Source organism: Capricornis sumatraensis, chromosome 2 (assembly GCF_032405125.1).
Source record: "Capricornis sumatraensis isolate serow.1 chromosome 2, serow.2, whole genome shotgun sequence".
Classification (NCBI taxonomy): domain Eukaryota; kingdom Metazoa; phylum Chordata; class Mammalia; order Artiodactyla; family Bovidae; genus Capricornis; species Capricornis sumatraensis.
The window spans coordinates 133,175,335-133,199,694 of NC_091070.1; the positions used below are offsets into that span (position 1 = coordinate 133,175,335).

General features: G+C 44.9%; 1 protein-coding gene across 1 annotated transcript; it reads left to right on the forward strand.

Annotated features, from left to right (window-relative positions):
- Positions 1 to 528: 528 nt before the first annotated feature.
- Positions 529 to 10,572, forward strand: LOC138073065 (oviduct-specific glycoprotein-like). Its single transcript, XM_068964501.1, is given in 12 exon segments — positions 529 to 553; positions 1,091 to 1,120; positions 1,520 to 1,724; positions 2,651 to 2,707; positions 3,524 to 3,689; positions 3,966 to 4,090; positions 5,610 to 5,717; positions 5,816 to 5,852; positions 5,854 to 6,003; positions 7,658 to 7,774; positions 9,142 to 9,277; positions 10,106 to 10,572. Coding segments are annotated over 12 exon segments (1,623 nt in total).
- The last annotated feature ends 13,788 nt before the right edge of the window (positions 10,573 to 24,360 follow it).

The following is a 24,360-nucleotide window of genomic DNA, read 5'->3' on the forward strand; positions in this document are numbered from 1 at the left end:
GGTAAGTTCAAGTGTTATCTCCATTTTACAAGTGTAGAAACTAAAGCTCAAAGAGCCAAGTAACTGTCCCTAGATGCTAAAACTTCTAATTTTTGACACTGCTATTCAAACTTTCCCCTTCCTGAGTCCATAGTTGGGAATTTTTTAGCTTTACATTACATAATTTTCCTAACCACTAATATAACAACAGAATCACTGCTGCCCTTCAGTGTTTCTTCCTTGTACTCAGTCCATGTGGGGCTGAATTCCAGGAAGAGGGGCTGAGCATGGCCCTGCCCTCACTAGGGCTGGTCGTGGACACCTCTGTGCCAGTGTCAGAGGGAGCTGTTGCTTTGTTGGATCTCAGAGCTATGGCTCCGCTGGGTGGGAGGACAGAAGATGCTGGGGTCACTGTGACTCTGGGGTGGCCATGCATTAATCACTGTCCCTGGTTTTGTGTGTGTGTGGCTGGGTTGCTCCATAGTTGTACCTGGGGTATCTCATATAAAGGGGCTCCAGCCCTAGGCCTGCAGCTGTCAGACCACAGAGATGGGGAAGCTGCTACTGTGGGTTGGTGAGTGTGGTGGGTCCCAGCTCCCAAATGTCTCTTAGTTCCGGAGGTGCTGGGCTTCATCAGCTTGTTGTCTCTGTGGTACCCAAGAAGCATCCTGGGCCTCAGGGGCCTGGATTAGGTGGAGGTGGACAGGACACAGTGAAAGGAGAAGTGATCAGAGCAGTGCTTCTCACTGGCTGCACATTAAGTATTTTTATGCCTGGCCTCCACTTCAGACCCATTGATCAGAATGTCTGTGGGAGGAGCCAGAAAATCACTATGCTTACATTATCTTCCAGGGTTGAGAACCACTGGCCTGAACCTTGCTGGGACTTTCAGTGCCATGGTTGTCCCTATGCAAAGCCTGTGTGTCTGCATGTAGAGTATATTGGAGTGGGAAGGAGCCTAGCTAGATCTGGCTTCACCCACTCTGTGTAGAGAAGAGGAAGGAGGGAAGGGTGTGTGTGTCTGCATTTGTGGGAGCTGGAGGGTGAGCTGGGTGTGTCACTCTGGGTGTGCCCGTGAATCTGCGTGTGTTTCTTCCTTTGTCTCCTGCAGGGCTGCTCCTTGTGCTGAAACACCATGATGGTGAGGAAACTGGTCCTCTCCAGAGCCGGGGAGAGTGTCCACTGAGAACTGCTCCAAGTCCAGTGTCTCCTGTGCCCACCTTGGCTCTGCGTCAGGGATCATTGACCCAATTTGGCTCAACAGCGGATTCTGTCACTGTTGGGTCTTCTCTGTGCCAGGATCCAGACACTCGGATCCATTCTGACCAGGGTTTCATGAGGCGTTCTTTCCCCGGGGGACCCCAGCAGTGGGGGATGGACCTGCCCTCCTTTTAGCTCTGGAGTGTGTGTGTGTGTGTGTGTGTGTGTGAGGGAGCAGTTACAGTAGCCTAGCCTCTCAGGCAGTGTCAACACCACTCTGTGGATGCTGAGCTCCATCCTCACTTGGTTTCTATCAATAATGCCTGCTGTCCCCTGCCAGGTGCTGCCCACAAGCTGGTGTGTTATTTCACCAACTGGGCATTCAGTCGGCCCAGCCCTGCCTCGATCCTGCCCCGGGATCTGGACCCCTTTCTCTGCACCCACCTGGTATTTGCCTTTGCTTCGATGAACAACAATCAGATTGTTCCTAAGGATCCCCTGGATGAGAAAATCCTCTACCCAGAGTTCAACAAGCTCAAGGAGAGGTGTGTTCACTGTGTGGGGGGCTGTATTTTACAGGTGAAGAGGAGTAAGTCTTTTCTTCTGTTAGTCGTCCCCTGTTCTCTGATCCTTGGGTCCCTCCTCCTGTCAAGGGCTCTCTATAGTGTCCCTGCTCTGGGAGTTCCCCATTGATCAGCAGTTTGAGCTCGTCCTTGCCTCCCTGCCCTCGTGGCTGCTCTGCCCCTGCCTAGAATATGCTCCTCTCTCTTCTCTGCCTTGCACCTCTTGAACTCACCCTTCAAGCCCAGTGCTCAGGATTCTATTTTCAAATGCTTCGGAGAGAGCTGCATATCACAAAAGCTTCACAAATGCTAGTGTTTCATTGCCCTTTGTCACCTGCAAATGAACCCCAAGGGAAGGGCTGGTATCTATGGTCTCTGTACACCAGTGGCGGGGTCAGCGCCTAGCAGAGAGCTGGTGCTCAGTGTTCTCTCTCCAGGCCTCCTGGGCTGTCCTCTGCAGGGAGTGGTCTGTCGCTGTGTGCACGGTTGTAGAAGGGCAGAGAAAACCCATGTCACTAGAGCACAGCCTCCAGAGAGGAGAGCAGGGAGCTTGTCCATCTGTTCATTGCTATGTTTCAAGCACCTAAAGCAGTCAGAGGCACGTATTAATTGCTCAGTAAATGTTTGTTGACCAAAAAAGTGAGTGAAGAGAAAATTTAGGCTGCCTTTTCTTTTTCTGGGAATGTCATGGGAGTGGGGAGTTTGGGGGGCGTAGAGAGCCTGGGGTCCTGGGTGTGATGGTCTATATGTGGACTGGTTGCTGTCTCTTTTATCCTTCTTCTCCATCTTGGGCTCCACTCCTTTCTCCCTTAGGTTACTCCACCCACTGGCTCCTTTTCCTCCCCCTCCTCCCATCTCCACTACTTCCCACTGTTCTCCCAGCTCACCGACTCTGTTCTTCATCACAGGAACAGGGGGCTGAAAACACTGCTGTCCGTCGGGGGGTGGAACTTCGGCACCTCGAGGTGAGTCTGTGCTGTTAGGTCTCATCTCTGGGGTGGGTTGAGGTGATGGGTCAGGGGAGCAGGCCAGCTTTACACTCACTATCTCATGATTGCTAGGGGAAAGGATTAAAGTGGCTGTTTGCATTCCAAATTTGTAGGAAAAAAGCACGAATGAGAGCTTTGGTAACTTACTGTATTTCACCCAGGTGTTCCTGAGAGATGATCAGCTAGGGATGATGATCAGGTAATGGAACCAAGCCTGCCAAGGTCTGAATCTGGTTAATCATTGCGTGCAGTACTAGCCCCAAATTACTTAAAGTTCAGCTTTGCTATTCTAAAGGTTTTCCAATAGTGTCTTCACTATGGAAGAGAAAATACTAGGAAAAATGGAGAACAGTCAAATTGCTAATAAACAGAATAGCAAAGACTCTAGAACCCATGGTCAGAGCCTGGCCCTCTTGTGCCATGTTATGGGGCCCATTAGCTCAGAGATCTTTCTGGAAATGCTGGCCCTTTTCTCATGTTCCCTCCCCTTATCTGTTTGGACAAAGAGTCAGTGCCTGGCCAGGAGTGATCATTTCAAAGGCAGAGCTGTTCTGAGTCACTGTCTCCACCCCAGGCTGAGTGTTGCTTCCGTCTGGCAGGGGAAGGTGTGGTTTGCAAATCCTTCCTGGAGCCTGAAGTCCAGGGCTGGGAAGGGACTTAAGATTTGAAAGTTTCAAAGCTCTGCCTTCCTTTCCATAGTCACATATGAACCAAACAGCCTTGCAGGGGAGTGGTAGGGGGAGCACAGTTATGCAGAAAGCTCTCCTGGCCTCACCCCTGGCCCCTCTGCAGGTACACCAAGAAGCTGTCCACGTTTTCCAACCGGGAAAGGTTTGTCAATTCAGTGATCACCCTCCTGAGGACACATGGCTTCGATGGTCTGGACCTCTTCTTCTTGTACCCTGGACTCAGAGGCAGCCCCGCGCATGACCGCTGGACCTTTCTCTTCTTACTTGAAGTAAGGCCAGCTTTGTTGTTGTTCAGTGACTAAGTCGTGTGCGACTCTTTTGCCACCCCATGGAGTTGCTGGCTTCCCTGGCACTGGCCCTCTGCTCAGCGACTTACCGCACTGGCTCATGTTCCCCTTTCTTGGGAACCTGTGGGCAGGGCCTGTGTCTGACTCTCCTGGCTCCAGGAGTTTTGTTATTGTGGAAGATTGTTTCCCGGATGACTCCTGCTTTCCCCAACTCCACTCTGCTTTGTCCATTTCTCTCATCTGCCTCTCTCTTCCCAGGAGCTCCTGCAGGCCTTCAAGAATGAGGCCCAGCTCACCATGCACCCAAGGCTGCTGCTGTCTGCTGCCGTCTCTGGGGACCCCCATGTCATCCAGAAAGCGTATGATGCACGCCTTCTGGGTAGGTGAGTGGGTGCTCCTTTGGTGTTTGGCAGGGGGCACTGGAGGGAAGAAGGCATCTTGGGTTCAGAACCCAGAGGTGCCCAGCACTGTCCTGGAGCTTTGACTTCCTGCCCTGCTGTGAGAGCACCTGTGGGAGGTGGGTTAAGCATGAATGTAGGTGGGGACGAGGATTATTCCTTATAGCCCGGACTTCCTGAGGAGATCAGAGGGGAGTGATGGAGCACCAGGCCATACCACAGCATCCCTTTGGGTAGAGATCAGCATCATCCATGGCTGGGCCTCAAGGAGTGAATCCAAGGGCCTGACCTCTATTCTGCTGGAGTCCCCTGTGGATGTGCACTGGGTGACAGAGGGGATGGGTGAATTACCGACTACTGCCTCTGAAACAAAAATAGGAATGCCCGGTTAGGGCCCGTTTTCAGAGCAGAGGTCTTCATGCCAAAGTCACAAAACCAGATGGAGGGAGCTCATATCTCTCTGGACATGCCAGTTCTGGACTAATTCTAACAAAGTTCAAGAATCAAGTGTTTCCTGATGTTAAAAATGAGGCAGATGCAACATACAAGAGAGGATGCCATTCCTGTGTGTGATGACCCTTAGGGAGAGTGGGTTCAGCGTGTCAGGAGAGGTGAGAGATCCAGTGAGCTGAGTTGGCTAGTGTTGGTCTTATAGCCAGGCAGGATTGAGGACTCCACCTTCACCCAGCTGGGTCACCTTAGACAAATTAAGTAACTGCGTGAGTTTCAATTTTTTCATTTTAAAATGGAGACAATTATGGTAATTAGGATATTAACTAGATTAAAATTAAATTAGATAATCCATGCTAACCTCTAGACTGTGACTCGGTAAGGCTCAGTTACACTTCGCCATCTGGAAAACTTTCTGGAAGAGATGGGTTTCACTGGCTCCTTGAACAGTAGAAAGATGGATGCACTTTTGCGCCGTCTGATTATGCATGTCATTTATGCAGACCTCTGCTGCACTTGTGGAAAGGCAATGGCACCCCACTCCAGTACTCTTGCCTGGAAAATCCCATGGATGGAGGAGCCTGGTAGGCTGCAGTCCATGGGGTTGCTGAGGGTCGGACATGACTGAACGACTTCACTTTCACTTTTCACTTTGATGCATTGGAGAAGGAGATGGCAACCCACTCCAGTGTTCTTGCCTGGAGAATCCCAGGGATGGGGGAGTCTGGTGGGCTGCCATCTATGGGGTCGCACAGTGTCGGACACGACTGAAGTGACTTAGCAGCAGCTTAGCAGCTGCTGCACTTGTTTCCTAGTCTGACCCCTTGGATACTCTCAGGAAGGCATAGGTCCTAACACACTGCTGTCCCTCACCAGCTGTGTGTTCCAGGGCAGCCTCTCACATGCGGGGCATGGCTTAGGCAGTCCCCAGTCCCCATCTCAGTGGGCAGAGATGGCAGGGGTGTTGGGTGGTCGATGTTCAGCTAGTTAGCTAGTTGGTGTTGTGAAAGTCTAGCTAGCATGATCTTCATACCTCCTTTTCCTGCCCTTATAGATTCCTGGATTTCATCAGCATCTTGTCTTACGACTTACATGGAAGCTGGGAAAAGGTCACAGGACACAATAGCCCTCTGTTCTCTCTGCCTGGAGACCCCAAATCTTCGGTAAGAAAAGGAAAGCTGTCAGGCAGCCCAGACATGCACCCCTGAGCCAGGCCAGTGGCTCTTGGTGACAAGGAGGTATTGGTTCTTCCTCCCTGCAAGCATATGCCATGAGTTACTGGCAACAGCTTGGGGTCCCCCCCTGAGAAGCTCCTCATGGGGCTCCCCACCTATGGACGTACTTTTCACCTCCTCAGAGCCTCTCAGAATGAGCTGGGGGCAGAAGCTGTGCGACCAGCAGCTCCAGGGAAGTACACCAAGCAAGCTGGCTTCTTGGCTTATTATGAGGTGACGGGAACGGGAACCTCTGTCTGTGAGTTAGGGCTCCCCCACCCGAGCCCAGGGCCAAAGCAGGGACAAGGGACCAAGGCAAGACTGAGGGCTAGAGATAGGACAAGGAGGTGGTTTGCTGTGGTAAGGGACATCCAGTCTCTGGGATATTCTCTTTTCTTTTGGGGAAGTTATTTGAGCCCTTTGTAAGAAGTGAGGGACTGGGTGAAGTCTGAATGGAGGGGGACAGATACCTCTTTAGAAGATTCTTAAATAATATTTAAGTCAATCCTGAATTACTGTATGGCCTAAATGAGCATAATTAATATTTGCAAGATATATATATATTTTCAAAAGTTCAAATATTTTCAAAAGTAAGAGAATAGTGTAGCATCCTCTCATTCCCTGAAAGAGCCATGGACCCAGGGCAGATATTTCACCCCTTAGAAGATTCTTAAATGGCAGTTAAGTCAATCCTCGCTTACTATATGTCCTAAATAAACATAATTAATATTTACCATATGTATATAATCAGACATGTGCAAAAATAAAAGAACAGTATAACGTCCTCTCACTCCCTGATGCCCAAATGCCCTTCACTCAGCTTCAGTCATTAACCGCTCATGGTGAGTCTTTTTTTTTTTCTCTGCTCCTGACTCCTTCCTTCTCACTAGTCAATTATTTTGAGACAATTCTAAGACATCCCCCATCACAGATTCTTTCTCCTCTACGTTGATTCCATGCCCGAATCCCCATCTCAACAAAGCTTGCTGTTGAGCAGGGGGAAGAGACATGGATCCAGGGGAATGTGGAACACAAGAGAAGACAGTAAGAGGCACCAAGTGCATGACTGCAGGGTGTGGGGTTGGTGGATTTTGAGCAGAACTATGAAGCACAGTAGAATCCTGATGGGTCGGAAGGACCTCCTAGGCAAAGGACAGCAGGCACCAGAGGGAGAGTTGCATCTTTGACTGAGGTGGTAATGGAGATGCTGGTGCCTCTCCAGTCTCTGCACTGTGCCTGCTCCTGGAGATGTTTCCCTGCTAATCCAATGAAGCATGATTATGAGTGATGACATAGTCAAGGGGGCATAATGTTAAAGAGGTTTTGATAATACCTTTAATGAACAAACAAAAAAAATAATAACTTCCATATTAGCTTCTGCAGCCCAAATGGAATATTTCTATATCTTTGCAGCAAACCGTCTCCAGCACAGTGTTGGGTATGGGTACCCAGTCTACAGTCAGTGGTTTTTTGATATAATAACCTAGTTCTCCCTGCCTTCAGGTCTTTACATTTACTATAGATTCAAAAGTTAGTTTGATAGATACCTGGATGGATCAGTTTATGTTGGTTTAATGAGCAAAGGAGATACTTGCTTATGAAAAGTCTTTGAGAAAGGTACAGGTTTGGTCTAGACTCAGGTTTGTTGTGTAGTAGTTTGGTATTGACATTATTTACAAACTCTAGTTTGATTTCTTAAAGGCTGCCACCCACTCCTTGGTTCTCTACCTGTTTATCCATCATGGATATTAGAGAAAGGAATAAGCAATAGTAAGAATTTATCCAAAATAGAGAGGAAGTCTTTACCCCTAGGTGTGAACAGTTTGTCTGTTGGTGCTTCTCGTCATGGAACGCCACGCAGCTGATCACTGTTCGGATGCTCCTGCAGATTTGTTCCTTCCTTGAGGGAATGAATGAACGCTGGATTGATGATCAGTATGTCCCATATGCCTTCATGGGGAAAGAGTGGGTTGGCTATGATGATGCCATCAGCTTTAGTTACAAGGTGAGAACTTGGTCCTTTATTGCTCCAACATAGTTTCCCTCTGGCTTCTATGAGACCCTTGTGTGTACAGTGTGTGTGTGTGTGTGTCTGTGTGTGCACTCATGTGCACATGTGTGTATGTGCCTATAAAACTGCCAGAGGGATGGGATGGGGAAGGAGGTGCGAGGGGGATTCAGGATGGGGAACACACGTACACCCATGGCAGATTCATGTCAATGTATGGCGAAACCAATACAATACTGTAAAGTAAAAATAAATAAATAAAACTGAAAAAAAAAAAAACTGACAGGTTAACTTGTTAGCCTAAAAGTAGGGGGAAGAAATCAGAATCTTCACAATTTCCAACTTAGCAATAATTGGTTCCTCCTTATTTTACATTTGGGGAAATTAGACCCCAGAAAGAAGCCAATTGATTTGGCCAAGTCATGTAGTTATTTGCACGTGACAATCTTTTCCATCAGTCTTACAAGAGAACTCTGGTAAGGTAATAAGAAAATCTGGATTCAATGCTAAACAACTTCCATTTAGTTATATCTGAGGGTTTAATAATCATGGATAAAATGCTTCATTTTCTTTTATGTGTAAAAGTTATGATATTGTCCATTCTATTCCTCTTTTATAGCATCACTATGTCATAAGATATGTTGAAATGATTTTTAAAAAAAATAAAGCAATATCTCCAATTTAATATGATGATAACAGTGATTAGCAGGCTGGGGAATCAGACAATATTTAATATTTATTGCTCCAAATATCTTACATGTATGAATGTAAAAATCTTTTAAAAATTATGGCAAAATATACATAACATAAAATTCACTATTTTATTCATTTTTTAGTCACCATTCAGTAGCATTAAGTACATTCACATTGCTGTGCAACCATCATATCTACCTCCAGAACTTTCTCCTCTTTCCAAACTGAAATGACTCCCCACTCCTTCCTCACACAGCTCCTGGTAATCACCACTCTACCTTCCATCTGTATGAATCTGACTACTCTAAGCACCTCAATGAGTGGAATCATAGTATTTGTTCTTTTGTAATTGGGTTATTTCACTTAGCATTGTATCTTCCACTTCAACCTATGTTGTAATATGTGCATATAGGAACTCTGGATCCTAAATATGTTGGAAATGTTATCTTTTTTTTTTTTTTACATAGAAGGCAATTAAAACCCACAAGGCTTATGTAGCTTTTTTTCCCCCAAGATCCCATAGCTAATAAGCAATAGAGGCTAGAGTGAAATACAGGCTACATGGCTAAGCATCCTACCATATTGCCTTCTGAGAGTCCATCTGATTTTGCCATTGTACTCAGTCTGGAGAATGGCTAGTACAGCAGGTTGACTGACCACCGCTTTTTCAGGCATTTTTCATAAAGAGAGAGCATTTTTGGGGGGTCATGGTGTGGACATTGGAGCTGGATGATGTGACGGGCTCTTTCTGTGGCACTGGCCCTTTCCCCCTTGTCTACACGTTGAATTATCTTCTAGTGAAGCACGGTGAGTAGCTATGACCTAGAAGCTGGGTTGGTGGTTGCAAAACCACTGGGTGGGTCCCTTCTGTAAGATTTAAAGGCTTTGTTGGTGCAAAATGACAATGAAAGAAGAGAATAAGCTTTGATACCAGGCCAGTCTGCTTTCTAATCTTGGTTTTGATGCTTGCTCCATTTGACCTCTCTGAGCTTTGTTTTCCCATCTACAAAATGGGAATAATCCTTATACTCATGACATTATACACACTGGCAGTTAGGAGACGGAACCTGGCATGCTAAATCTGCAACATCCTTGGAGATGGTCTATAACCCTCATTTTGTGAGGAGACCAGGACTCAGAAAGATAATACAGCTAGTCAGGGGTGGAAATGAAACTCCAACTTAATTCTTTACAACATGCTTTCTAGGGCAACCTCCTTGCACTCAGCCTTGTTCCTCATGCCTCCCAAGTAGGGGACACAAAAGGATCCTTCCTGAGGATTCCACAAGTTAGGAAATAGGCCTCAGGGTCAATGTCTTGTGCAAAGTGTGACAGCCAAAGTGAGGGGCTCAGCATAGAGAACTGGCAGACTTCTGCTCGGGGTCACTCAGCTGGAAATGTAGCCAACCCACCGAGTGTCCATGGGTGCCTGGGATCTTGTTGATACGTTTAAGTGGGGAAGCTGGGCTTCTGTGTGCTGAGACTTTATCTGTGTTGACAAGTGGATGCATTCAGAAATCCTCCGATTCTGGTTTGGGAGCTCGTACTTCATCCCTGGAGCAGCTCTGGTTCTGCCAGTGACAGGATGGGAAGGAAGAGGTAGGAGTCTCACCCTCTTCTGTTGATTTCTTCTAGAGTACAGCTCAACTCCTTCACCAAAACTTTGGTTCTCAACTGCTGTGAATTCTTCAAGAATTGGCCCTGAAATGCCAACTATGACCAGAGATTTGACCACTGGTTTGGGCATTTTGCCCCCAGGAGGAGAGGCTGTGGCCACTGAGACTAAAGGAAAGTCTGCAACAATGGCCACAACCCCCAGAAGTGAGGTTGCAACCCCTACAAGGACCCGTCTGACCTTTGGAAGGCACACTGCTGCTCCAGAAGGGAAGACTGAGAGCCCTGGAGAGAAGCCTCTGACCACTGTGGGCCATCTGGCGGTGAGCCCTGGAGGGATAGCTGTGGGTCCCGTGCACCTCCAGACTGGACAGAAGGTCACGCCCCCAGGAAGGAAGGCTGGAGTCCCTGAGAAGGTGACCACCCCCTCTGGAAAGATGACAGTCACCCCTGATGGGAGGGCTGAGACTCTGGAGAGGAGACTTTGACCTCTGAGGTGGACCCTGAGGCCTGGTGGGTTACTTTGGTCTTCAGACAGAAGCTGAAAAGTGGGTGCTGCTCTCTGGCTCTGTCATCTCACCTCCTTGGACAACTCCTCTTGCTTTTGACAACCCTTTTGTTCCCACTGATGGACTCATTCTGGGGAAGACTTGATAACCCTTCTAATGAGTCCTCTCTCTAAAGAAACTTGGAAAACTCTGCTGTGAATAAAAGATACCAAAGTCTGTTGTGGGCAAAATTTTGGGGAAACCCTTATCTCTTCATCTAGGTCCCCTGATAGACGCTGCCTGTGTCCAGCCATTCATACATCATTCTTGGGGCAAACAGGTCCCAGGTCATAGTGAGGTCATCTCTTCTCTCTCAAATAAACTAAAAAAATAAGAAGCCGTCTGAATTCTCTGAAGCTCTTTTCTTGAAATGACCAGTGGTAGTCAATTGTTATCTTCTCCCTTTCAAGATCACTTCCCCTTGCTATTTTTGGAAAGAGGGAATTTGTGTCTGTCCCAAGCTGATATTTTCCAGTGTTGATTATGAGCTTCTCTCTCTGCAATGAACACTGCTGACTTCACTGATGGTCAGAGCCAGAATCTCCTCTAGGGAAGTTTTCCCTGTTGCTGAAGGGGCCTGAGAGAAGGAGGAGGGAGTTGTATCTTCCAGTTATATTCCCTACTTTGGAAAGTCTTAGTTGTCTCTGATAAAACACCTCCACCCCTACCTGTTCTCTCCATAAGGAGTGGTGGAGGGGAAGACAAAATCAACATATTTTGGTTATCTGCACACTTCTCCCAGGTCTATACTACACACTGCAGTCTACCTACGGTTAATTTTCCTGAGCATGATTCACTCTTATAAGTCAGTATAGACATAGGCCCAACTTCTAGCTCTCCCTTCCTGGGAAGCAATGATGATAGTTTGTCCGATCTACCACCAATGTTACCTTTTCTTTTGGAAGTGCAGCCTCCAAGGCTTTAAAATAAGGGTTCATTAAAATACCTATGGGAGAGGCATTTATCATAAATGATAAAGCAGGTGAAGGCTGTACCCACACATGGGTGGGCACATGGCCTTGGGACCATGTTGCCACAGCATAAATCACAAATCAGTTAAGCTACAAAACAAATCAACCTCAAAACCAGTTTACAAAACAGCCATTTATTTAGCTGATAATTCTGGAGGTTAGTCATTTAAGCTGTGTTCAGTTAGGTAGTTTTTATGATCTGGACTGGTCTTGACTGATCATGGCTGCAGTCACTCAACCATCTGCTATTAGCTAGTGGATTGGGTTGAGGTGGGCTGGTTTATCATGGCCTCAGCTGGGCTGCCTGAGGTCTCTTTCCATGAGACCTCCCATTCTTCAACTGGCTACTTTACAAGGTTGTGGTCTCTTTGTTACTAGAAAGCAAGAGAAAAATCTCCAATGGGCAATTTATTTTTAAATCTCTGCTTGAATTGCATTTACCATTGTTCCATTGGTCAAAGCAAGTCAAATGACCAAGCACGAAATTAGAATGGTTGCGAATTATGCAAATGAATATGGGGAAGCATAAATAAGTCAGAAGTTATTACTGCTAATCTGTTTCACAAACTCAATCTTCCAGTATTTAAGAAAAGCTGAAATTAGGGGTGTGTGTGTGTGTATGTGTGTGTGTGTGTGTGTTTAGTAGAAACCTATTGGCTTCAAAGCATTGGCTAAAATGTCTGTGACTGGATGTGCCTGTGGATGTCAGTCATGCCCCCTGGACCAGGGTGCTTTGATAGAGCAATTGGATCAAAGCATTCTATGTTTACATTAAGGTATGATGGAATAGAAGTGGGTTCACATTTCATTCTTGTCACTGGATTTTCAGATTTTTTCTCCTAGTTGTTGTATAGACCCTACTCTCATCTACTTAAAGGTTAGGGATTATACATTTAATTGGACATTCTTAGAGTATAGGAGAGAATTAGAAGTGAAGCTTTTCCCACTAGGTCCTATATGGAAAATAAACATTTCTGAGAATCTTGTAAGTTTTTTTTCTGTTGCCTTTTCTGCATGTGCTTTATTCATGGATAATGTGTCTAAAAGTTTCTATTTATCTATATATAAATAGATAAGTGTCTAGAAGTTTCTATTTATTTATTTCTAAAATCTAACTTATAAGCTTCCTGGAGCTTATCTTTTTGCTGTAAATTGATTGGGACTTCCAACTTCATCATTCATCTCAAAATATACATTAATGGGCAACCAACATAAGTTGATACAGCCACTATAGAAAACAGTATGGGGGTCCTTCAAAAGTAAAAATAGTACCACCATAGTATCTTGGAACCCCACTTCTGGGAATCTTTCCAAAGAAAACAACAGCACTAATTCAAAAAGATGTGTGCACCCCTATGCTCACTGAAGCATTATTTACAATAGCCAGTATGTTCATCAGTAGATAGAGCCAACCCAAAGCAGGGAGCCTGCACTTTTCTCTTTCTTAGTTCCTTTCTGACTCTACTCTTTACTATCTAAAATTTGTGGGAGCCACAAAAAAATTCCCTACAGACCCGGTGGAACATTTTGACCAAGATCTCCCTCCCTGTCCCTCTCATGGTCAAAGACATGGCAAAGGGATTTTTACCTTGAGAAGATTTGATGTGCAGTGAGTTCTCTGAACTTGGCCACAGCAGGTGAGGGGTCTGACAACACAGTGGGCTGCCCAGGGCCCTGGGGAATGGGACAAATGTGGAGTTGGATGCAGCTGGATTCTGGTACAATGCCTTGTACAGCTGTTCTCCTGTCACAGAGATAACAAGCCTCCCCTTAGCTCAGATCTTACACAGAGAGACAGGGCCCCAGGCCTTTGTGTGGGGCCTGCAGCAGAGATGGGGAGGATGCTACTTTGGGCCAGTAAGTTACACAGTCCCACTCCCCTCTTTGCCTCTAAATCCAGAAAATCCTCTCCATCAAGCATGAGTAGGCAGGGACCTAGCCCCTAGCTTCAATACAAAAAGGCTCTGTTTGGATTCTTCTGCATCATTTCTCTCTTGTCTGGGCATGTGCCATCCCATCAGGCCCCTGCTTTGTCAGGCTGCTGGCTTTTTCTTTCTCTTGCACAAGCTCAGGGTCCAGAATGAAAAGAGTGATGCCATCTGTACATTGATAGGAAGTGCTAAGTCACAAAGTACTGCATTTCAAGAGCTTAGCAGGTGTGTCCTAGCAAGTTAGGCATTCTCTGAAGGCATCTAACCTAAAATGCTGCTTCTGTAGTTTCCAATCCAAATCTCAGTGCCTCTCTCTGCAATATCTCATTTAAATAGAATGGCTTTTACAACAATTCTACACCTTAATCCATCATCTTTCTCATCACCCATGACTTACCCAGTGCCACCCTTTGTAATGAAGAACTAATGCTGCCTTCAGTGCTCAGATTTGTGACCTGGCACCACCCTACTCCTAGAGAGCCTTAGAAGGCTGTGGTCCATGAGCCCCTGAGGATGCTGAACACCACCCAAGGGAGTAGCTGATACAAGATGCTCTGGGGCATCTCAGGCCTCAGTGAGACTGCAGAGGTGTTTAGCTATTGCCTTCACTGAACATACAGCTGAGTTAAGACAAGATCAGGTAAGTTGGATCTTGGCTTAAAGTCATTGTCAAATGGTGAGATCCAGTCCATTGGAGACTTAATGACTGTACCATGTAGACAGTCCACTGGTTTAATCAACATGCATTTATTTGATTTTGACTGTATATTATATAATGTCACTTTCATTATTTCATCTAATCTTCACAATACATTTTGAAGTAGGTTTTAATCTCCCCGTTGTGTCAGCAAGCAAAGCAAGGTTAGGAGTTCTATGACAAGGTATCCAGCATCCTGCAGCTGGAAGGAGAAGAGCCAGGCTTCAAGCACAACAGTGACTGCTCAAAGCCCAGGCTCCTTCTACTCACCACTCACTAAGTAGGAGGTGGACCCAGCTCCAGTCCCATTCATTGCCAGGGTAGCTGGGGAATATGTAGAGAGGAAGATGTGTGCAGAACTCATGAGGTGCTGACTGTTCATCGTTAGGTGCTCAACAGTGCAACAGGTCTGTAGCTTCCATGGGAAGCTCTGAGCTGAGTCATGGGTTTATCTCTTGCCTTGTTGCAGGTCTGGCTGTATTGCTGCAAGCATCATGACTCTTCTTCCTTTTGACAGAGGAGTTTCCACCATCAGCAAACTTACATGCTTGGAAATCTGAGAGAGCTGGAGTCTCCATCTCTTATGGCACAGTCAAATTTGTTACAAACAAAGAAAGAAAGAGAGAAAAGAAAGAAGGATGGAAGGGAGAGAGGGAGGAAAAAGGAAAGAAAAGGAAAATGAGAAAGAGAGCTTTCTCAGCTCAACCTCCTGCATGCTTGTATCCACATTCCTTTGAACTCATGGAAATGAAATTGCTAAGGATCATGAAGACCCTTATCAGAATAAGAAATTAAGATAGCAGTAAAGTGTGTTAGTTTAGAGAGGATCAGTCATTAATTCCCTAGAAATTAGAACTCTTCAAGGGGGAAAGTTCTACTTTATCCTACATCCACTTTGACTCCATTCCCAGGTCCTTGAGAAAGAGAGTTTATCTCTTATTCACCAATATGAGCCTTCCTCATGTCTCCAAGCCTAAGTCTAGAGGAAGAACTAAGATATTCAGAGTGTTTCTGCTGCTCCTCCTACTGGAGCCAGTGAAAGAAGCATTGAGATAACAGGTTTCAAGGCCTCTAAGTTCTAGCCCTTGTTCTTCCCACCTGAGTATACCACAAAGCTTATGTGTTATGACCAACTGGTCTCAATATCACCTGCTGCTGCTGCTGCTGCTGCTGCTGTTAAGTCACTTCAGTCATGTCCGACTCTGTGCGACCCCATAGACGGCAGCCCACCAGGCTCCCCCGTCCCTGGGATTCTCCAGGCAAGAACACTGGAGTGGGTTGCCATTTCCTTCTCCAATGCATGAAAGTGAAAAGTGAAAGAGAGGTCGCCCAGTCATGTCTAAGTCTTAGTGACCCCATGGACTACAGCCTACCAGGCTCCTCCATCCATGGGATTTTCCAGGCAAGAATGCTGGAGTGGGCTGCCATTGCCTTCTCCCTAGGCCCTGTCAAATTCGTACCAGAGAATGTTAACCTATGTCTGTGTACACAGGCCATCTGTGCCTTCACCACTACGGTCAATAAAAAGATGGCACCCTATGAGTGGAACAATGATGGCATCTGGCCCCAGTTCTAGAACCTCAAGGAGCAGTCAGCACCTTGTTCTGGAATATCTGGGAGAGTCACAGATATTGAGTGAATTTGAAACTCAGAGCTAGTTTTGGAAGCCAGCTCCCCACTCAGGGCTAAAGTACACCATACAGACAGTTCAGTTCAGTTCAGTCACTCAGTCATGTCTGACTCTATGTGACCCCATGGACTGCAGCAAACCAGGCTTCCCTGTCTATCACCAACTGCCAGAGCTTACTCAAACTTATGTCCAAGGAGTCAGTGATGCCATCCAACCATCTCATCTTGTTGTCCCCATCTCATCCTGCCCTCAATCTTTCCCAGCATCAGGGTCTTTTCAAATGAGTCAGTTCTTCATATCAGGTGGCCAAAGTTTTGGAGTTTCAGCTTCAGCATCAGTCCTTTCAATGAACACCCAGGACTGATCTCCTTTAGGATGGACTGGTTGGATCTCCTTGCAGTCCAAGGGACTCTCAAGAGTATTTTCCAACACCACAGTTCAAAAGCATCAGTTCTTTGGCACTCAGCTTTCTTTAAAGTCCTGCTCTCACATCTATACATGACCACTGGAAAAACCATAGCCTTGACTAGATGGACCTTTATTGGCAAACTAATGTCTCTGCTTTTGAATATGCTGTCTAGGTTGGTCAGTTTCTCTTCCAAGGGGCAAGTGTCTTTTAATTTCATGACTGCAGTCACCATTTGCAATGATTTTGGAGCCCAAGAAAATAAAGTCTGTCACTGTTTCCATTGCTTCCTCATTTATTTGCCATGACATGATGGGACTGGATGTCACTCAGTTTTCTGAATGTTGAGTTTTAAGCCAACTTTTTCACTCTTCTCTTTCATCAAGAGGTTCTTTAGTTCTTTCACTTTCTGCCATAAGGGTGGTGTTATCTGAGCATTGGGGGTTATTAATATTTCCCCTGGCAGTCTTGATTCCAGCTTGTGCTTCATCCAGCCTGGCATTTGCACTATGCATATAAGTTAAATAAGCAGGGTGACAATATACAGCCTTGACGTATTCCTTTCCTGATTTGGAACCAGTCTATTGTTCACTGTCCAGTTCTAACTGTTGCTTCTTGACAGGCATACGGATTTCTCAGGAGGCATATCAGGTGGTCTGGTATTCCCATCTCTTTTAGAATTTTCCACAGTTTATTGTGATCACACAGTCAAAGGCTTTGGCATAGTCAATAAAGCAGAAGTAGATGTTTACTGGAACTATCTTGCTTTTTTGATGATCTAGCAGATGTTGCCAATTTGATCTCTGGTTCCTCTGCCTTTTCTAAATCCAGCTTGAACATCTGGAATTTCTCTGCTCATGTACTGTTGAACCTCACTTTGAGAATTTTGAGCATTATTTTACTAGCATGTGAGATGAGTGCAACTGTGCAGTAGTTTGAGCATTCTTTGGCATTGCCTTTCTTTGGGATTGGAATGAAAATTGACCTTTTCCAGTCCTATGGCCACTGCTGAGTTTTCCAAATTTGTTGGCATATTGAGTGCAGTACTTTCATAGCATCATCTTTCAGGATTTGAAATAGAATTCCATCACCTCCACTAGCTTTGTTTGTAGTGATGATTCCAAGGCTCACTTGATTTTGCATTCCAGGATGCCTGGCTCTAGGAGAGTGATCACACCATTGTGGTTATCTGGGTCATGAAGATCTTTTTTTGTATAGTTCTTCTGTGTATTCTTGCCACCTCTTCTTAATATCTTCTGCTTCTCTTAGGTCCATACCATTTCTGTCCTTTATTGTGCCCATCTTTGCATGAAATGTTCCTTTGGTATCTCTAATTTTCTTGAAGTGATCTCTAGTTTTTCCCTTTCTATTGTTTTCCTCTACTACTTTCCATTGATCACTGAGGAAGGCTTTCTTATCTCTCCTTGCTATTCTTTGGAACAATGCATTTAAATGGGTATATCGTTCCTTTTCTCCTTTGCCTTTAGCTTCTCATCTTTTCTCAGTTACTTGTAAGGCCTCCTCAGACAACCATTTTGCTTTTTTGCATTTCTTTTTCTTGGGGAGGGTCTTGATCACTGCCTCCTATACAATGTCATGTACCTCTGTCCATAGTTCTTCAGACTGTCTATCAGATATAATCCCTTGAATCTATTTGTCACTTCCACTGTATAATCGTAAGGAATTTGATTTAGATCATACCTGAATGGTCTAGTGGTTTTCCCTGCTTTCTTCAATTTAAGTCTGAATTTGACAATAAGGAATTCATGATCTGAGTCACAGTCAGCACTTGCTCTTGTTTTTGAAGACTGTATAGAGCTACTCCACCTTTGGCTTCAAAGAATATAATCAATCTGATTTCAGTATTGACCATCTGGTGATGTTCATGTGTAGTCTTCTCTTGTGTTGTTGGAAGCATGTGTTTGCTATGACCAGTTCATTCTCCTGGCAAAACTCTTAGGCTTTGCTCTGCTTCATTTTGTACTCCAAGGCCAAATTTGCCTGTTACTCCAGGTATCTCTTGACTTCCTACTTTTGCATTCCAGCCCCCTATGATGAAAAGGGCATCCTTTTGGGGTGTTAATTCTAGCGGGTGTTGTAGGTCTTCATAGAACCCTTCAACTTCAGCTTCTTTAGCTCTACTGGTTGGGGCACAGACTTGGATTACTGTAATACTGAATGGTTTGTCTTGGAAATGAACAGAGATCATCCTGCTATTTCTGAGATTGCCCCAAGTACTGCATTTCAGACTCTTGTTGTCTATGAGGGCTACTCCATTTCTTCTAAGGAATTCTTGCCCACAGTAGTAGATATAATGATCATCTGAGTTAAATATGCCCGTTCCAGTCCATTTTAGTTCGCTGATTCCTAAAATGTCGATGTTCACTCTTGCCATCTCCTGTTTGACCACTTCCAATTTACTTTGATTCATGGACCTAGCATTCCAGGTTCCTATGCAATATTGTTCTTTACAGCATTGGACTTTCCTTCCATCACCAGTCACATCCACAACTGGGTGTTGTTTTTGCTTTGGCTCCATCTCTTCTTTCTTCCTGGAGTTATTTCTCCACTGATCTCCAGTAGCATATTGGGCACCTACTGACCTGCGGAGTTCATCTTTCAATGTCTTATCTTTTTGCCTTTTCATACTGTTCATGGGGTTCTCAAGATAATAGTACTGAAGTGGTTTGCCATTCCCTTCTACATACAGACAGAGCGGCTCCCCAAAGGAAAAAAATGAAAATCAAGCCATCCTGACATGAATCAAAATGGCTTCCCTTTCCTCAGCAGTAATTTTCTGTGCCAAAATGACTGACTTCATTGCTCTAATCCTGTTTCCCTGTCTTACCCTTACTTCTATTTGGAAGCACCCAGAGTGCACCATAATGTGTCCTTCTATATTTATTTAGCTGAAGGAAGTGAGAAGATTCAGAATTACCAGAGGGGTTTAAAAGGAAAGTAGCCTTAGAAACTGAAACTCAGTTCAGTTAAAGAACTTCTAGGAGAAGTTCTTTAATTCTAGGAGAATTACCTTTCTATTGAGATCAAGATAGGAGTCAACCCTATTTGGAAAATCCCCTCTTTTCTATTTTCAAATTATTGATGCAGTTGACGTTTTGGCTGGTGATGCAGTGTTGGCAAGGATAGCCTCCACAATCTCATGGTGTCTTTGGCTAAACATTCACACTTCCCTCCATAAGAATATCTCCAGTCAGAGAGCAAATCTGTCTGCAAGATCCCATACACACGTGTGACTGTAGTTTGAGGGAAGGGCTCTCATCCACTTGATCTGTCCCTTTCTTGTGCTCCAGAAAGGACTAAGGTGGCTTATTAAGATCAGAACTCAAGTGTGGGTGAAAGTGAAAGTCGCTCAGTCATGTCCGACTCTTTGTGACCCCCATGGACTGGAATTCTCCAGGCCAGAATACTGGAGTGGGTAGCTTTTCCCTTCTCCAGGGGATCTTCCCAACCCAGGGATCGAACCCAGGTCTACCACATTGCAAGCTGGATTCTTTACCAGCTGAGCTACAAGGGAAACCCAAGAATACTGGAGTGGGTAACATATCCCTTCTCCAGTGGATCTTCCTGACCCAGGAATCGAACTGGGGTCTCCTGCATTGAAGGCAGATTCTTTACCAACTGAGAAAGTGTGAGCGGTTCAATCTAAATGCTTAGCATAAAGCTGATTCTTAAAGAAGGAGGAAGTGGATACCACGGACAGAGTTCTTGGGTTTCTGCTCTTTTGGTGCTAGAACCATGAGTCTGAAAGGCCACTTTGACTCTATCAAGCAGCTTCCACGTACTTGGCTTAAACAGACTTCACTCTATCATTTCCTCATGCTTCTTCATTAGTAATGGAAACCTGCTTACACCCCAGGTGATTGGCTGGTGAACTTCAGCATTCAGAAGTAGAAACTCTTCTACTTCTGGGGAATCAGACTTCTGGCTGATCTCAGGAGAGGCTAAAGCTAATAGGTTTTTAAAATTTGTTTTATTTATTTATTGACATATAATTGATTTACAGCATTGTGCTATTTCAGGTGTATAGCAAAGTGATTTCATGTAAAAATATTCATAATATATATAGTGATTTGACTATATATATAGTGTCATCACTCTTCTAGAGCCAAACATCCTGGAATGTGAAGTCAGGTCAGCCTTAGGAAGCATCACTACAAACAAAGCTGGTGGAGGTGATGGAATTCCAATTGAGGTATTTCAAATCCTAAAAGGTAATACTGTGAAAGTGCTGCACTCAATATGACAGAAATTTGGAAGACTCAGCAGTGGCCGCAGGACTGGAAAAGGTCAGTTTTCATTCCAATTCCAAAGAAAGGCAATGCCAAAGAATACTCAAACTACCACTCATTTGCACTCATCTCACATGCTAGTAAAGTAATGCTTAAAATTCTCCAAGCCAGGCTTCAGCAATTTGTGAACCGTGAACTTCCAGATGTTCAAGCTCTATTTAGAAAAGGCAGAGGAACCAGAGATCAAATTGCCAACATCCACTGGATCATCAAAAAAGCAAGAGAGTTCCAGAAAATCATCTATTTCTGCATTATCAACTATGCCAAAGCCTTTAACTGTGTGGATCACAATAAACTGTGGAAAGTTCTGAGAGAGAAGGGAATACCAGACCACCTGATCTGCTTCTTGAAAAAACCTGTATGCAGGTCAGGAAGCAACAGTTAGAATTGGACATGGAACAACAGACTGGTTCCAAATCAGGAAAGGAATGCGTCAAGGCTGTATATTGCCACCCTGCTTATTTAACTTCTATGCAGAGTACATAATGAGAAACGCTGAGCTGGAAGAAGCACAAGCTGGAATCAAGGTTGCTGGGGGAAATATCAATAACCTCAGATATGCAGATGACACCACCCTGATGGCAGAAAGTGAAAAGAACTAAAGAGCCTCTTGATGAAAGTGAAAGAAGAGAGTGAAAAAGTTGGCTTAAAGCTCAACATTCAGAAAACTAAGATCATGGCATCCGGTCCCATCACTTCATGGCAAATACGTGGGGAAAGAGTGGCTGACTTTATTATTTTGGGCTCCAAAATCACAACAGATATTGACTGCAGCCATGAAATTAAAAGATGCTTACTCCTTGGAAGGAAAGTTATGACCAACCTAGACAGCATATTAAAAAGCAAAGACATTACTTAGCCAACAAAGGTCCATCTAGTCAAGGCTATGGTATTTCCAGTAATCATGTATGGATGTGAGAATTGGACTGTGAAGAAAGCTGAGCACCAAAGAATTGATGCTTTTGAACTGTGGTGTTGGAAAATACTCTTGAGAGTCCCTTGGACTGCAAGGAGATCCAACCAGTCCATCCTAAAGGAGCTCAGTCCTGGGTGTTCATTGGAAGGACTGATGCTGAAGCTGAAACTCCAATACTTTGGCCACCTGGTGTGAAGAGCTGACTCATTTGAAAAGACCCTGATGCTGGGAAAGATTGAGGGCAGAAGGAGAAGGGGCAACAGAAGATGAGATGGTTGGATGGCATCACTGACTCAATGGACATGAGTTTGGGTAGGCTCCAGGAGTTGGCAATGGACAGGGAAGCCTGGTGCGCTGCAGTCCATGGGGTCACAAAGAGTCCGACACTATTGAGCAGCTAAACTGAACTGAACTGAAAGACTACACACACACACACACACACACACACACACACACACACACACACACACACACACGGGCTTCGCTCAGTCTGTAAAGAATCCACCTGCAATGCAGGAGACCTGTGTTCAATCCCTGAGTTGAGAAGATCCCCTGGAGGAGGGTATGACAACCCATTCCAGTACTTTTGCTTGGAGAATCCCCATGGACAGAGGGGGCTGGCAGACTACAGTCTATGTAGTCACAAAGAGTCAGACATGACTGACTGACTAAGCATATATATATACACACACACATATATATGTATAGAGTCAGTTTCTAACCCCCCCCCCCACCCTGCCAAAATCTCTGTAGGAGTATCCTGCTTTGGCTTGAGCTGATAAGGTCAGAATCAAAGGTGGATTCTTGGCTGGAGGGAGCATTTGGTCCTGAGTCCTGTCCCGGGAAAATCACCAGGGAACCAGGGAAGTGAGGAAACTTCTAAAGTAGCAAATGCCTGGACTCACGACTGTTTGCAGCTGGATGCTGAGGTTCCTTTCCTGTCAGCTAACCTGAGTTGCCAAGGTTTATCTAGGGGCAGTTGCCACCATCCCAGAAACAAGGGATGTGTGTTGGGCATGTTGGGGAGGTTGGGTGGGGCAGGGCATGCCCTGGGTCTTTAATACCTCCCGACGAGAGGCCAGATCAGAAAACAGTAAGTCTGTAGGATCAGGTGCCGAGACCTTGCCCAATACTCCTGCCCATGGACATTCAACTGCTGTGTTCTAGTCCTGCTGTCTCTAGTAGCTTTTTCTATCACCATTTCTAAAAGCATCACTTTCAGAGTTATCATTTGGATCTGACAAGTGGCTGTTCCATCAGCTGCAACATTTCAACACCAGCTTTTTCCAAGCTGTTAATAAACAAAAACACATTTTGGGAAATGTATCCTATATACATGGGCTTCACAGGTGGCACTAGTTGTAAAGAACCTGCCTGCCAATGCAAGAGCCACAAGTGACTTGGGCTCAATCCATGGATGGGGAAGATTCCCTGGAGGAGGATATGGCCACCCACTCCAGTATTCTTGCCTTGAGAACCCCACGAACAGTATGGAAAGGCAAAAAGATAGGACACTGAAAGATGAACTCCCCAGGTCGGTAGGTGCTCAATATGCTAGTGGAGATCAGTGGAGAAATACTGGAGGGATGGAGCCAAAGCAAAAACTACACCCAGTTGTGGATGGGACTGGTGATAGAAGCAAGGTTCGATGCTATAGGAGCAATATTGCATAGGAACCTGGAACGTTAGGTCCATGAATCAAGGCAAATTGTAAGTGGTCAAAGAGGAGATGACAAGAGTGAACATCAACATTCTAGGAATCAGCGAACTAAGATAGACTGGAATGGGTGAATAACTCAGATGACCATTATATCTACTACTGTGGGCAAGAATCCCTTAGAAGAAATGGAATAGCCATAATAGTCAACAAAAGAGTCTGAAATGCAGCACTTGGATGCAGTCTCAAAAACAACAGAATGATCTGTGTTCATTTCCAAGGCAAACCATTCAATATCACAGTAATCCAAGTCTATGCCCTGACCAGTAATGCTGAAGAAGCTGAAGTTGAACAGTTCTATAAAGACCTGCAAGACCTTCTAGAACTAATACCAAAAAAGATGTCCTTTTCATTATAAGGGACTGGAGTGCAAAAGTAGGAAGTCAAGAAACACCTGGAGTAACAGGCAAATTTGGCCTTGGAGTACAGAATGAAGCAGGACAAAGGCTAATAGAGTTTTGCCAAAAGAATGCACTGGTCATAGCAAACACCTTCTTCCAACAACACAAGAGAAGACTCTACCCATGGACATCACCAGATGGTCACATTGAAATCAGATTGATTATATGGAGATGGAGAAGCTCTATACAGTCAGCAAAGATGGAGAAGCTCTATACAGTCAGCAAAAACAAGACTGGGAGCTGACTGTAGCTCAGATCATGAACTCCTTATTGCCAAATTCAGACTGAAATTAGAGAAAGTGGAGAAAACCACTAGACCATTCAGGTATGACCTAAATCAAATCCCTATGACTATACAGTGTAAGTGAGGAATAGATTTAAGGGACTAGATCTGATAAACAGAGTGCCTGATGAACTATGGATGGAGGTTCATGATATTGTACAGGAGACAGGAATCAAGACCATCCTCAAGAAAAAGAAATGCAAAAAAGTAAAATAGCTGTCTGAGGCGGCCTCACAAATAGCTGTGAAAAGAAGGGAAGTGAAAAGCAAAGGAGAAAAGGAAAGATATATCCATTTGAATGCAGAGTTCCAAAGAATAGCAAGGAGAGATAAGAAATAGAGGAAAACAACAGAATTGGAAAGACTAGAGATCTTTTCAAGAAAATTAGGATACCAAGGGAACATTTCATGCAAAGATGGGCTCAATAAAGAACAGAAATGGTAGGGACCTAACAGAAGCAGAAGAT